This window comes from Salmo trutta, chromosome 3 (assembly GCF_901001165.1).
Source record: "Salmo trutta chromosome 3, fSalTru1.1, whole genome shotgun sequence".
NCBI classification, from domain to species: domain Eukaryota; kingdom Metazoa; phylum Chordata; class Actinopteri; order Salmoniformes; family Salmonidae; genus Salmo; species Salmo trutta.
Genome location: NC_042959.1, coordinates 70,895,408 through 70,911,003, shown reverse-complemented (window position 1 = coordinate 70,911,003; position 15,596 = coordinate 70,895,408). Strand labels below are relative to the sequence as shown.

General features: G+C 41.1%; 1 protein-coding gene across 6 annotated transcripts in view; it reads right to left on the bottom strand.

Annotated features, from left to right (window-relative positions):
• LOC115186729 (uncharacterized) overlaps positions 1-9,407 on the bottom strand; it is a 79,569-nt gene extending 70,162 nt beyond the window's left edge. The window contains exons 1-8 of one of the 6 annotated variants that reach the window (XR_003875876.1): positions 9,074-9,404; positions 8,014-8,165; positions 7,391-7,678; positions 7,260-7,287; positions 6,911-6,972; positions 5,899-6,001; positions 4,981-5,076; positions 4,793-4,839 (exon numbers count right to left, since the gene is read on the bottom strand). Coding sequence is in view for 2 of the 6 variants with exons in the window: in XM_029746255.1 (XP_029602115.1) it covers positions 4,793-4,839; positions 4,996-5,076; positions 5,899-5,916 (146 nt within the window). In the remaining 4 variants the exon portion in view is untranslated. Of the gene's footprint in view, positions 1-2,055; positions 2,092-4,792; positions 5,077-5,898; positions 6,002-6,910; positions 6,973-7,259; positions 7,288-7,390; positions 7,679-8,013; positions 8,166-9,073 lie in introns of those variants that run through there. The other 5 variants (XR_003875871.1, XM_029746255.1, XR_003875882.1 and 2 more) reach the window with 5 other exon arrangements.
• Between the last annotated feature and the right edge of the window lie 6,189 nt (positions 9,408-15,596).

Sequence of the window (15,596 nt, the reverse complement as noted above, 5' to 3'; positions counted from 1 at the left end):
AGTCAGGAGAATGGTGAAGGCAGGAGTAGAACACAGGAGGCTATAGACAGGAGAATGGTGAAGGCAGGAGTAGAACACAGTAGTCAGGAGAATGGTGAAGGCAGGAGTAGAACACAGTAGTCAGGAGAATGGTGAAGGCAGGAGTAGAACACAGTAGTCAGGAGAATGGTGAAGGCAGGAGTAGAACACAGTAGTCAGGAGAATGTTGAAGGCAGGAGTAGAACACAGGAGGCAGTAGTCAGGAGAATGGTGAAGGCAGGAGTAGAACACAGGAGGCTGTAGTCAGGAGAATGGTGAAGGCAGGAGTAGAACACAGGAGGCAGTAGTCTGGAGAATGGTGAAGGCAGGAGTAGAACACAGGAGGCAGTAGTCTGGAGAATGGTGAAGGCAGGAGTAGAACACAGGAGGCTATAGACAGGAGAATGGTGAAGGCAGGAGTAGAACACAGGAGGCAGTAGTCAGGAGAATGGTGAAGGCAGGAGTAGAACACAGGAGGCTGTAGTCAGGAGAATGGTGAAGGCAGGAGTAGAACACAGGAGGCTGTAGTCAGGAGAATGGTGAAGGCAGGAGTAGAACACAGGAGGCTGTAGTCAGGAGAATGGTGAAGGCAGGAGTAGAACACAGGAGGCAGTAGTCAGGAGAATGGTGAAGGCAGGAGTAGAACACAGGAGGCTGTAGTCAGGAGAATGGTGAAGGCAGGAGTATGGAATATGGTGGTTAACAAGACTTTGTCCCTGAGATCTGCTAGTATTGAGATGCTAATTTGATAGCTGGTTTAGCATTAATGTCTAATAAAAGCAAGTCACTACTTGACCAAAGTAATGTTACCAAACTGAAATAATGACTGATTACATTAGTGTGTAATTACAGCTATACCTGGGTATGAAACTGACTGAAGTGAATTTGTGTCATCCATACTACAACATAAATATGAGATTACTAGTGTAGTCCTCCCTACTGTTGTGACTTTCACTAACCCAGACCAGTCCTCCCTACTGTTGTGACTTTCACTAACCCAGACCAGTCCTCCCTACTGTTGTGACTTTCACTAACCCAGACCAGTCCTCCCTACTGTTGTGAATTTCACTAACCCAGACCAGTCCTCCCTACTGTTGTGACTTTCACTAACCCAGACCAGTCCTCCCTACTGTTGTGACTTTCACTAACCCAGACCAGTCCTCCCTACTGTTGTGACTTTCACTAACCCAGAGCAGAACCGTGAGCTAATAGGAGGTCTAGCCTTCATACTCTACATGGTTCTGCCAGAACCCACAAACTCTTGTTTCTAGTAACTCACAATAATGGTATAAAACCATACATATCCTGCCCTATCACGTAACTGAAGTACAAGAGAAAAAACTTTGCAGATTAGTCAGAACAATTCTGATAGGCTAATTAAATAGCAAAGATAAACAATCACATATACTGGCCATATCCAGTCTGTGCCCTGAAATCTGGTGTTGTGTCAGAAACATTTAGTGACAGGAAATCTGAGAAAATGTATACGGTCCCACCCTGCTGTCAGAGGGAGATCACATGAGGTGATGGTAACACCCCCTGTCCTTCGTGGAGTATGTTAAGCCATATAAGGAGTCTACACTGGGTGTTGGTACTCATGTCACAAAGCAGCCAAAGAATAGCACAAACAATGCAGACGTTGTCATGGAATTATAAAACAGACCAATCCTAGTTTTTATATATATATATTATATATAAAGCGTTGATAAAGTGCTGTTTTATCTTTTGCTCTGTCAGCATTCCCCTGGCCCATGTTCTTGGCAGCGTATCGTTTGGCATGGATACAATAATTGTCAAATCCTTAGCGAGTAGAATTACCACACACTCTTCTGCTTACATTCGTGAAGTATATTACAAGTGAAAACGATCGAGGGGGAAACTATCAAGGGAGAAACAGCAACCACAAATTAACAATCAAGAACTTAAATCAACACAGCATAAATGGTTTTAAAATCTAGCTATTGAACAGCAGTAGGGCAAAGTAAAGACAGATATAAAGATGGATAACATGATGAGTTATGAACTGAATGTTCTGACCTGTCATGGTGAGTTCAGACAGAGAGAAAGGGGAGAGAAAGGTGGAGAGATAGAGGGGAGGAGAGATAGAGGGGAGGGGAGGAGAGAGATGAGAGAAAGAGACAGAGAGGGAGGGGAAAGGAGAGCGAGAGAGAGAGAGAGAGAGAGGAAAGGAGAGAGAGAGAGGAAAGGAGAGAGAGAGAGAGAGAGAGAGAGAGAGAGGAAAGGAGAGAGAGAGAGAGAGAGGGAGAGAGAGAGAAAAGGAGAAAGAGAGAGAGAGAGAAAAGGAGAAAGAGAGAGAGAGAGAGAAAAGGAGAGAGAGAGAGAGAGAGAGAGAGAGAGAGAAAAGGAGAAAGAGAGAGAGTGAGAGAGAGAGAGAGAGAGAGAAAAGGAGAAAGAGAGAGAGAGGGGAAAGGAGAGAGAGAGAGAGAGAGAGAGAGAGATAGGAAAGGAGAGAGAGAGAGAGAGAGAGAGGAAAGGAGAGAGAGAGAGAGAGAGAGAGAGGAAAGGAGAGAGAGAGAGAGAGAAGAAAGGAGAGAGAGAGAGGAAAGAGAGAGAGAGAGAGGAAAGAGAGAGAGAGAGAGAGAGAGAGAGAGAGAGAGAGAGAGAGAGAGAGAGAGGAAGAGAGAGAGAGAGGAAAGAGAGAGAGAGAGAGGAAAGGAGAGAGAGAGAGAGGAAAGGAGAGAGAGAGAGAGGAAAGGAGAGAGAGAGAGAGAGAGGGAAAGGAGAAAGAGAGAGAGAGAGAGAGAGAGAGAGAGGAAAGGATAAAGAGAGAGAGAGAGAGAGAGAGAGAGATGAAAGGATAAAGAGAGAGAGAGAGAGAGAGAGAGAGAGAGAGAGAGAGAGAGAGAGAGGAAAGGGAGAGAGAGAGAGAGAGGAAAGGAGAGAAGAGAGAGAGAGAGATGAAAGGATAAAGAGAGAGAGAGAGAGAGAGAGAGAGAGAGAGAGAGAGAGAGAGGAAAGGAGAGAGAGAGAGAGAGGAGAGAGAGAGAGGAGAGAGAGGAAAGGAGAGAGAGAGCGAGAGAGAGAGAGAGAGAGAGAGAGAGAGGAAAGGAGAGAGAGAGCGAGAGAGAGAGAGAGCCTTCTTGTCACTCACTCCTGCCCTCCCCCTCGCTCACAGCAGTCAAAATCAGGGGACTTCCCTAACAGGTTTGGCGGTAGGGCAGCTCAAATAACTATTGGGATGATGATTAGAAAGGTGTGTTAAGACTGACATAAGGGGATCTATTCAATCCGTATCGCAGAAGTTCAGCGTTACAGCGTGATTGAAATTTAAAGGCATTAGCGGAGACAGCATTCACGGTAAACATAGCATATGTCGGTTCAACCAGAAATTACTTTTAAAATGTATATTGCACCATCTAACACTTCAGCGATACAGGTTGAATAGAGCCCAAGGTCTCTCATAAATGTATTTAACTCACCCAGCTTTTAATTTCCACACAGTTAACATTGATTGTCACAACACACTTAAATAAAATGGAACTGACTGAAACAATAAGTGGTTGAAGACAGTGAAAACCTGACAGGCTATGGAACATATTAATTAAGTAACTGGATACACAATTTACTTTTTCATGTCAGCAACATTATGAAGATATACTACAAGCAAAAATGTCAGTCTATATTTAGCATGTAAGGACATTGAATGATCACAGAAATAAAATAACATTTCTAAGGTCTCCCTCAAATACACAACGGTTTAAATCTCAAGAATGTCTTAATCTAGACTTACTCTTAACACATATGGTTAAATCAGGGTTGGGGTCAATTGCATTTCAATTCAGTCAATTCAGGAAGTAAACTGAAATTCCAATTTGAGGAAAATTTGGAATTGTAATTTCAGTTTACTTCCTGATTTTACAATTGAAAAGGAAGTGACCCCAACCTGGGTGTAAATTGCATTGCCTTCATTTGGCACAATTATTGTACGTAGTATTAATATCCCATACTGAGATATATGTATATGTTATACATTGACACATTATATAATGTATAACTATGAGTACAGTATTTATAATATTATTAAAGATATAGTACATATAAATAGCTACATAAATAGTATATTCTGATCAATAAAACAATATATGGTGAACAGAACAGTCATCTTTCAATGTAGTATCCATATATAGTGTATATATTAGGGGGTAGAGGGAGCAGTCTAACCCTGATCATATATAGTGTATATATTAGGGGGTAGAGGGAGCAGTCTAACTCTGATCATATATAGTGTATATATTAGGGGGTAGAGGGAGCAGTCTAACCCTGATCATATATAGTGTATATATTAGGGGGTAGAGGGAGCAGTCTAACTCTGATCATATATAGTGTATATATTAGGGGGTAGAGGGAGCAGTCTAACCCTGATCATATATAGTGTATATATTAGGGGGTAGAGGGAACAGTCTGAAGTCTAACCCTTCATCATCATATATAGTGTATATGTCACGCCCTGGCCATAGAGAGGGTTTTGTTCTCTATTTTGGTTAGGCCAGGGTGTGACTAGGGTGGGCATTCTACGTTCCTTTTTCTATGTTTTGTGTATTTCTTTGTTTTGGCCGGGTATGGTTCTCAATCAGGGACAGCTGTCTATCGTTGTCTCTGATTGGGAGCCATACTTAGGTAGCCTTTTCCCACAGGGTTTTTGTGGGTAGTTAATTTCTGTTTAGTGTTTTACACCTTACGGAACTGTTTCAGTTATTCTCTTTGTTGTTTTTTGTTTAGTGTTCTGTTTATTAAAGAAAGCATGAACACTTACCACGCTGCGTTTTGGTCCGATGATTCTTCCTCCTCAGACGACGAAGACTGTTACAGTATATATTAGTGGTTAGGGAGCAGTCTAACCCTGATCATATCCTTGAGACAGTATTCATTTAACCCATACATGATGGATAAAACAGAAAAACACCTTAAAAACACTAAAACAGTTGCATTCATTAAACCAACCACCAATCCACCAACCCAAACATCCAGCCAGCCAGCTAGCATCACACTGAAGAACATTGTTGGGTCGGGATCTTGTTCCATGTCTTGTAGACACATCTATAAAAACAGCAGCATAGAACAAACATATTTAGCAATACATTCACACATTCACTCTATACATAAACAGTCCTATTATTTTATCCATACATCTATCCATCCATATATCCATTCATCCATCCATCCATCCAATCCATATATCCATTCATCCATTCGTCAAATCCATATATCTATTCATCCACTCATCCAATCCATATATCCATCCAATCCATATATCCATTCATCCATTCATCCAATCCATATATCCATTCATCCATCCATCCAATCCATATATCCATTCATCCATTCATCCAATCCATATATCCATATATCCATTCATCCATTCATCCAATCCATATATCTATTCATCCACTCATCCAATCCATATATCCATTCATCCATCCATCCAATCCATATATCCATTCATCCATTCATCCAATCCATATATCTATTCATCCACTCATCCAATCCATATATCCATTCATCCATCCATCCAATCCATATATCCATTCATCCATTCATCCAATCCATATATCTATTCATCCACTCATCCAATCCATATATCCATTCATCCATATATCCATTCATCCATTAATCCAATCCATATATCCATTCATCCATTCTTCTAATCCATATATCCATTCATCCATTCATCCAATCCATATATCCATTCATCCATCCATCCAATCCATATATCCATTCATCCATCCATCCAATCCATATATCCATTCATCCATTCATCCAATCCATATATCCATTCATCCATCCATCCAATCCATATATCCATTCATCCACTCATCCAATCCGTATATTCATCCAATCCGTATATCCATCCATCCATACCTCTTCTTTAATACACATGCTGCCTTCACAGTCAGCAGTATCACGGGGATGACTCCTCCAGCCACACCCATCACAATCCAGCCACTGGTGTGGTTACTTGTGTCTGTATGCGAGAGGAGAGAGAGAGACTGAGAACACAGAAACCTCCCCATGTCTCAATCCAGCTACAGATCAGAGCCAGATATCTGACTAACACTCAATCTGTGTTGTTTAGCCTGAGTGCCAGATATCTGACTAACACTCAATCTGTGTTGTTTAGCCTGAGTGCCAGATATCTGACTAACACTCAATCTGGGTTGTTTAGCCTGAGTGCCAGATATCTGACTAACACTCAATCTGGGTTGTTTAGCCTGAGTGCCAGAGATCTGACTAACACTCAATCTGTGTTGTTTAGCCTGAGTGCCAGATATCTGACTAACACTCAATCTGGGTTGTTTAGTCTGAGTGCCAGATATCTGACTAACACTCAATCTGGGATGTTTAGCCTGAGTGCCAGAGATCTGACTAACACTCAATCTGGGTTGTTTAGCCCGAGTGCATCTGCTCTGTCATTGCCCCACTCCATAGGCAGTGCAGCAGTGGAGTGTTATTCAAGTGTTTAATTGCAAGATAAAGATGTATTGAATGGAGTCAACTCAGAGAGCTGATAATCTGTGGTTATCTCAGCGGTAACAATCCTTCTGAGCCTAGCTGAGTCTCTGAGGTTAAATATGATCCGATAGAGTAGATAAACACACCTAATGATAAGCTAATGTGAGATAATAAACAGTTGAGCCATATTAAAGTGAACCAGGGTGTAAACACAGGGAGAAAAGGGAGAGTGGTAAAGTGACAACACACCAAGTTGTTGATGAGTAACGTCAACTGTTATATCTTCCTGTTTCCCCAGGACAGTCCAATAGAGTGAAAGAGCTGGGTCTTTTCTTTGAACTGAGTTCAAAACAAGCAATCAGATTGGCTACAGTAAAACAAGCCGTGTCAGATTGAAAAGGTGAAACTGTATTACTCTAACCTTGATTGATGGGGACATGGTCATTACCGTGGAGATTGGTGGCAGGTTTGTAAGGTCCATTACTGCAGTTAGCAGGAGAATACAAAATAAAAAGTAATGAATCAGTCATTTGTCAAACCACAATAAAAGTACTGCTGCTAATACTGTCTGTCAACAGTGACAAACTTCCCCTGTCACATCCTGTCACCCATTCATACAACAACCTCTAGCAGCATTGTTCTTTGTTTGTGTGTGTGTGTGTGTGTGTGTGTGTGTGTGTGTGTGTGTGTGTGTGTGTGTGTGTGTGTGTGTGTGTGTGTGTGTGTGTGTGTGTGTGTGTGTGTGTGTGTGTGTGTGTGTATTTACTCACTGAGGCAATGCACCTCGCAAAATGGTGCCTGTAAGAGAGAAAAAACAGGTTGAAAAGAGGGACATAGAGAGAAAGAGAACATTCTAGTAGATGTCCTGATTGAACATGTCAGGATTTATACCAACACTCACATGACATATCCCTTCCTTCCCTGTCCTTCCTGATGAAGTAGGTAACATGTTAAAAACTGGGGTGTAGACACACACTACAACATAGACAGACACATACATGATCTTATTGGTGTATCTTAAACCATGTCCGTGCTTCATCAGATCCAACAGACACACTAGAGTAACCATATCAGTAACAGCAACATACCACACGCTGTGTGCAGTCCACTGAGTAGGTCAGTCTGTCCAGGCAGCCTAAGATAGTGATGGAGTGACTGGTCTGAGCCAAAGTACGGTTTTCGTCCATCTCTTTGTCATTGGCAAGAACAGTCATGTAAATAAAGTAAAATAGACAACATCAGTCAGAGGTTTAACATAAAGTACTGTAGTTCAGTGTTTCCCAACTCCTGGTACTAAATAACTACTGGGTGTGCAGGCTTTTGTTCAAGCTCAGCACTAACACACTGCATTACTCATCAAGACCATGATTAGTTGAACCAGATGGGCGATGTGTGTGCTGGGCTGGAGCAGAAGGCTGAAGCTCTTTAGAACCAGGGTTACAATGACTTTTATTTCAATTTGTACCAACAGATGTAACTCCTTAATGAGTCGTCATATTGTAAGTAGCTTCTGCTGTCACTCACGTTTTCATCCAACCTTTGGGCCTCGCAATTGGCCGAAGGCGGAGATTAAGGTAGTTCATGGAGGTCATAGGTCGTTTTATGGTTAGGATGTTGGATCACCTTACAGTTAATGTTGTGAGTGCCAACAACAGGCGGCAGACACCCCACTAGGACTGTGTGAAAGAGAGAGAACTCAAGTTACAACTTCACTCCATCAATCACAACATTTAATTTAGTCAGTTGCATCAGTTAGGCTATTGCGAAAGCTAAATCAAACCTGGAAATCTCACCACACACACACACAGGCACAATGTGTCTGTGCATTGTTGGAGAGATGCAGCATGTAAAAAAACTTAACAGCAGACTAAATTGTTTGTGGAATTGGAGTGTTATTGTGTTGGGAGGAGATCGGGAAAGTGATCAAACATACCATCAATATGCTTGAATTGTGTCTGAGTTCCTCTCATATGCTCCACTACGCCTATATACTGTAACTGTCTCCACTCTCCACACATAAGAAGGTGCACCTTGGCTTTTAAACAGGATCATGCTTGTTTGGACCGGCTGATGGGGATTGAGTTTAAATAGACTTGGATTTGCTTGCTTGGTACTAGCATGGTACCTGCTACTGTAAGGCACAGATCAGTCTACGTGGAGGAGTCTATTTCGCCCCATTCAGTGGCTAGGCGATCGAGTCTAGTATGGATGCGTTATCTATTTGGTAGCTTTGTTTTAAAATGTAATGAATGGTCAGTTACAAAAAAGGCACGTTCCTCCCAATTTATGAAATAACGGTAGTCCTAAAAACACATGTAAAAAAATGTGCGGTGGTCCTAGCATACCCTTTAAAACCCATATCATCACGTTTATACAAATACGTTGATAAAATCTGATACAATTCAATAAGTGTGTAATATACATGTAACGTTAAGCAGTTTACAATGCGCACACACCCAATAACCTACAGATGTTGAAACAGCTGAGAAAGAACACACACAATTATAGTGACGGTCGTCACTTTGTAACAAGTGTAAAAGTTGCTTGCAAAAATGTATCGCCATGCTGTAAAATGTCCACTTACTGTACGCGCTGTTCAGTTTCCACAACATGTCAGAACCAGAAGTTGTCGGAATAATCATTTTAACTAACCGAGACGGCGATATAGTTTAGGTATGTGGAGTCAGCCGTGAAGAATCGAGCCTAACAACCCTCTGGTAGGCGGTGTTGTGGTCGATTTTTCACGGTGGGGTGACATGAATGATATCATGCGATTTCTTAATATGGTCTGCGGCATGACTGAAATACATCTCATAGTAGAGTTGCCATGTTCTTCCTTTTCACGAACATTGATCTACTTTGAAAACAATGTCGCAGGTAAAAATGTATTGGTCGCAGATGGCGAGATCTATGTTGCACCACGAACGCCATGGCATTTCTCTTAAAAAGAAAGAAAAATTAAAGTTATATATATATATATATATATATATACAGTGGTGGAAAAAGTACCCAATTGTCATACTTGAGTAAAAGTTAAGTTACCTTAATAGAAAATTGCTCAAATAAAAGTGAAAGTTACCAAGTAAAATACTACTTGAGGAAAAGTCTAAAAGTATTTGGTTTAAATATTTTAGCAATTACATTTACTTTCAATACTTAAGTATATTTTAGCAATTACATTTACTTTTGATACTTAAGTATTGAAAGTAAAAGTATAAATAATTTCAAATTCCCTATATTAAACAAACCAGATGGCAACATTTTCGTGTTTTTTTATTTACAGATTTCCGGGGGCAAACTCCAACACTAAGTCATAATTTACAAACGAAGCATTTGTGTTTATAGGCTACCTGCATCTAAGAAAACCATGGCAAAGTTGAATTACAATCTTAAACTCAGATCTTAGGCTGTGGCCTATGCCTATTGAAATGAGCCATTTATAACTGTTTGTAGTCTTAACACATGGCACATAATAATGGCACAATTGCCATAAAATAGCCTAACATTCGTTTTTTTGAGCTTGTCCAAGTGTTTCTTGTTCAGAGATTTCAAGATCCTCTGTTCAACTTTCATCACTCAAACTATCCTGTCGGATTTATCTATAGTTATGCACATGCGCAAAAGGGATTTATTTACAATTATAAACTGGGTTCAAGCCCTGAGTGCTGATTGGCTGAAAGCCCTGGTATATTAGACCATACACCATGGGTATGACAAAACATTTTTTTTTACATTGGTAACCAGTTTATAATAGCAATAAGGAACCCCTGGGGGGTTGTGGTATACGGCCAAAATGCCACAGCAAATGGCTGTATCCAGGCACTCTGCGTTGTGTCATGCATAAGAACAGCCCTTAGCCGTGGTATATTGGCCATATACCATACCTCCCTCATGCGTTATTGCTTAATCATAGCAGTCAAACAAGTTATATCGATATCCATTGATGGAAAAGGATCTGGCGAGTTTAAAAAGGTCAAATGTTATTTTCCCTTGCTACATATTCAAATTAGTTTATCACGTCATGTCACAGTTTGCAATAATTCTTATTTTGATGGAAATCAAATTTTGCTTCTAATGTCGTTACAAGTTACGGCGATATTTCTTCTTAATTGGCTCGATAACATTATGGAAAAATGGTTTATTGTATACATGTGACAACTCCAATTGCTGTGAACCAAAAAAATGTGGGCTAGTTTTCAGGCCTTTTGGGTGGGTTTTGAGTGGTCATTGTGCTAGACATTTTAGTTAAACCTGGCAACCCTGACTCTAGTCAAGTTTCTTTGGTGTAAGTGTGTGTGATGTATGATGTGACTAACCCAAGTGAAAGTATAGCGGGCCTCCAGTTGTAAAGTAGGCTACTAAAGTTTGAAGCTCCATAAACTTTTCCCGCTCTCTGGAGGCATGATATTGCAGCAGCTAGTGGGGGCGTGTGCCTCATGATAGTAAAAGCAGCAAAAACAAACATGTCTGGTTGTGGACCGCAGCTCAGAGAAATACTTCCCCTTCACACTCACACACAGGCTGTTTCTGTATCAACAAACCTCAGGAGAAATGGTCCAAGGTTAGTGTCCTCTTACAGTATGTCAGGACTGTGGAACACCACCCAGAGTGTCAGAGCCCCTTCACACTCACACACAGGCTGTTTCTGTATCAACAAACCTCAGGAGAAATGGTCCAAGGTTAGTGTCCTCTTACAGTATGTCAGGACTGTGGAACACCACCCAGAGTGTCAGAGCCCCTTCACACTCACACACAGGCTGTTTCTGTATCAACAAACCTCAGGAGAAATGGTCCAAGGTTAGTGTCCTCTTACAGTATGTCAGGACTGTGGAACACCACCCAGAGTGTCAGAGCCCCTTCACACTCACACACAGGCTGTTTCTGTATCAACAAACCTCAGGAGAAATGGTCCAAGGTTAGTGTCCTCTTACAGTATGTCAGGACTGTGGAACACCACCCAGAGTGTCAGAGCCCCAGAGATCCTATTAAACATGTATCTCTATAGTGAGAGCAGTGGGGTATATGGAAAGTTGTGCCCATGCCATGTCAATGCTCACTCCTTGACTCTAATGTAGTAATGCAGGGAGGACAGGAGAAGAGACAGGCCAGGAGAATGGTACTGTCACGACTTCCGCCAAAGTCTCCTGCACCTGACTTCTCCACCAGTAGCGCACACCCTGACAGGTACTGGCAGGAGTAGGCCTGGAGCACAGTAGGCAGGAGTCAGGAGTCAAAGACTAGAGACAGGCCAGGAGAATGGTACTGGCAGGAGTAGGCCTGGAGCACAGCAGGCAGGAGTCAGGAGTCAAAGACTAGAGACAGTTATATTTGAAAACTGGAACCGGTTGCATGTGATAAATCTTTTACACAATGCACAATAAATATCTGACCTGACGTTAGCTTTTGCTGACTCAGAGTCCACCTCCCCTTACACAGCAGATGTATGGAATAGTGATTAAAGTCACTGTTGCCTAGCAATGTGGCAGGATCAGATAAACATAACATACACATATCCAGGGTGGGTAAAGGCTTTTTCTTTGGTTTCACATGTTCTTCATAAAAAACACATCCTTCCTGTGTAGAGGAGTTATTGTAAACTAACGAAGAAGAACGTGATCAGTCTTACACCATCCCAGGGCTGCCAACTCTCATGCATCCCATATGAAGATGTGGCTGTAGTGAGGATGGTTGGCTGTTTGTCATTTTATGTCCAGAACCGATGAAGTATTCAGAGTCCACACCCCGTCCTGTTCTTGGATGTCCATAAGAAGGAGTCTTGCAGATAAATGTACGGTGAGGTCATAACTCTGTAGCAAAAACACTGCCTCCGCTCAGGGAAACAGACAGAAAATTCCCCTTCACTCACATACAGGCCGTTTCCATAACAACAGGCAGAGCAGTTGGAGGGAGAGCAGGGATAAAAACAAGCAGCTGTACTCTGTCTCCGGGGCTTCCCCTGGTGCTAGCTGCCAGAGGACCAGGCCATTCCTCTGCTCTATGACACCACATGCCCCTGCAAGAATTCATCTAATAGACATTTTTGTTGTGTTTAGTAGACAAATCGAAAATTTATCCTTTTTAACAGAAAAGTTGCTGATGACAAACAGAGGCCCATTTTACTTCACACATTTTGTTAATGTAAAGACGGCCATAAGGTCATATTCCAAATACCTAACATTGACTGTCTTACTGACATTATTATTTTTAGATTTTTTGTTTCACCTTTATTTAACCAGGTAGGACAGTTGAGAACAAGTTCTCATTTTCAACTGACTCCATAATAACCTTGACTGTCATACTGACATTGACCCCATAATAACCTTGACTGTCATACTGACATTGACCCCATAATAACATTGACTGTCATACTGACATTGAGCCCATAATAACCTTGACTGTCATGCTGACATTGACTTCATAATAACCTTGACTGTCATACTGACATTGACTTCATAATAACCTTGACTGTCATGCTGACATTGACTTCATAATAACCTTGACTGTCATACTGACATTGACTTCATAATAACCTTGACTGTCATACTGACATTGACCGCATAATAACCTTGACTGTCATACTGACATTGACTTCATAATAACCTTGACTGTCATGCTGACATTGACCCCATAATAACATTGACTGTCATACTGACATTGACCGCATAATAACCTTGACTGTCATACTGACATTGACTCCATAATAACATTGACTGTCATACTGACATTGACCCATAATAACCTTGACTGTCATATTGACATTGACCCCATAATAACCTTGACTGTCAAACTGACATTGACTGTCATACTGACATTGACCGCATAATAACCTTGACTGTCATACTGACATTGACTTCATAATAACATTGACTGTCATGCTGACATTGACTTCATAATAATCTTGACTGTCATACTGACATTGACTTCATAATAACATTGACTGTCATGCTGACATTGACTTCATAATAACCTTGACTGTCATACTGACATTGACTTCATAATAACATTGACTGTCATGCTGACATTGACCGCATAATAACCTTGACTGTCATACTGACATTGACCCCATAATAATCTTGACTGTCACACTGACATTGACTTCATAATAACCTTGACTGTCATACTGACATTGACTTCATAATAACCTTGACTGTCATACTGACATTGACTGTCATACTGACATTGACTCCATAATAACATTGACTGTCATACTGACATTGACCCCATAATAACCTTGACTGTCATACTGACATTGACTTCATAATAATATTGACTGTCATACTGGCATTGAGCCCATAATAACCTTGACTGTCATACTGACATTGACTGTCATACTGACATTGACCGCATAATAACCTTGACTGTCATACTGACATTGACTTCATAATAACCTTGACTGTCATACTGACATTGACTTCATAATAACCTTGACTGTCATACTGACATTGACCCCATAATAACCTTGACTGTCATGCTGACATTGACTTCATAATAACCTTGACTGTCATACTGACATTGACTGTCAAACTGACATTGACTGTCATACTGACATTGACCCCATAATAACCTTGACTGTCATACTGACATTGACTTCATAATAACTTTGACTGTCATGCTGACATTGACTTCATAATAACCTTGACTGTCATACTGACATTGACCCCATAATAACCTTGACTGTCATACTGACATTGACTCCATAATAATATTGACTGTCATACTGACATTGACTCCATAATAACATTGACTGTCATACTGACATTGACCCCATAATAACCTTGACTGTCATACTGACATTGACTTCATAATAACCTTGACTGTCATACTGACATTGACCCCATAATAACCTTGACTGTCATGCTGACATTGACTTCATAATAACCTTGACTGTCATACTGACATTGACTCCATAATAACCTTGACTGTCAAACTGACATTGACTGTCATACTGACATTGACTGTCATACTGACATTGACCCCATAATAACCTTGACTGTCATACTGACATTGACTTCATAATAACCTTGACTGTCATACTGACATTGACTTCATAATAACCTTGACTGTCATACTAACATTGACTTCATAATAACATTGACTGTCATGCTGACATTGACCGCATAATAACCTTGACTGTCATACTGACATTGACCCCATAATAATCTTGACTGTCATACTGACATTGACTTCATACTAACTTTGACTGTCATGCTGACATTTACTGAACATTTCTTTCTATTAGTGATTGTTAAACATCTCATGTGTTGAGTTTGATTGTGGATCTGTCTTGCTCTTTACATGTGTTGAGTTTGATTGTGGATCTGTCTGCTCTTTATATGTGTTGAGTTTGATTGTGGATCTGTCTTGCTCTGCCATAAATGAACTATTTCAGGTGTGTGAGTGTGTTTTAAATGGGAGGGGCAACAATGAGTATCTCAAACATTCTTAAGAGGTACCACTGTTTCTCCTCTGTGTTAGTTGGACCATGTGAATAATTGCATTGCTTACCCCGTTTTCTCCCCAATTTTGGGATATCCAATTGGCAGTTACAGTCCTGTCCCATCGCTGCAACTCCCGTACGGACTCGGGAGAGGCGAAGGTCGACAGTCTCTTGGACCTCTGAAACATGACCCTGCCAAGCCGCACTGCTCACTTAACCCGGAAGCCAGCCGCACCAATGTGTCGGAGGAAACACCGTACAACTGGCGACCGTGTCAGCATTCATGTGCCTGTTCCCCCACAGGAGTCGCTAGAGCGCGATGGGACAAGGACAAAACCCTTCTCTAACCTGGACGACACTAGGCCAGTTGTGCGCCGCTTCATGGGTCTCCTGGTCGAACCCGGATCTGTAGTGACGCCTGTAGCACTAGTCACTCTAATAATGTTTACATATTTTTGCTTTACTCATCTCATATTTATATACTATATTCTTTTCTGTATTTTAGTCTGTGCCACTCCGACATTGCCCATCCTAATATTTATATATTCCTTAATTCCATTATTTTACTTTTAGATTGTGTGTGTTGTGGATTTTTAGATATTACAGCACTGTTGGAACTAGGAACACAAGCATTTTGCTACACCTGCAATAACATCTGCTAAACATGTGT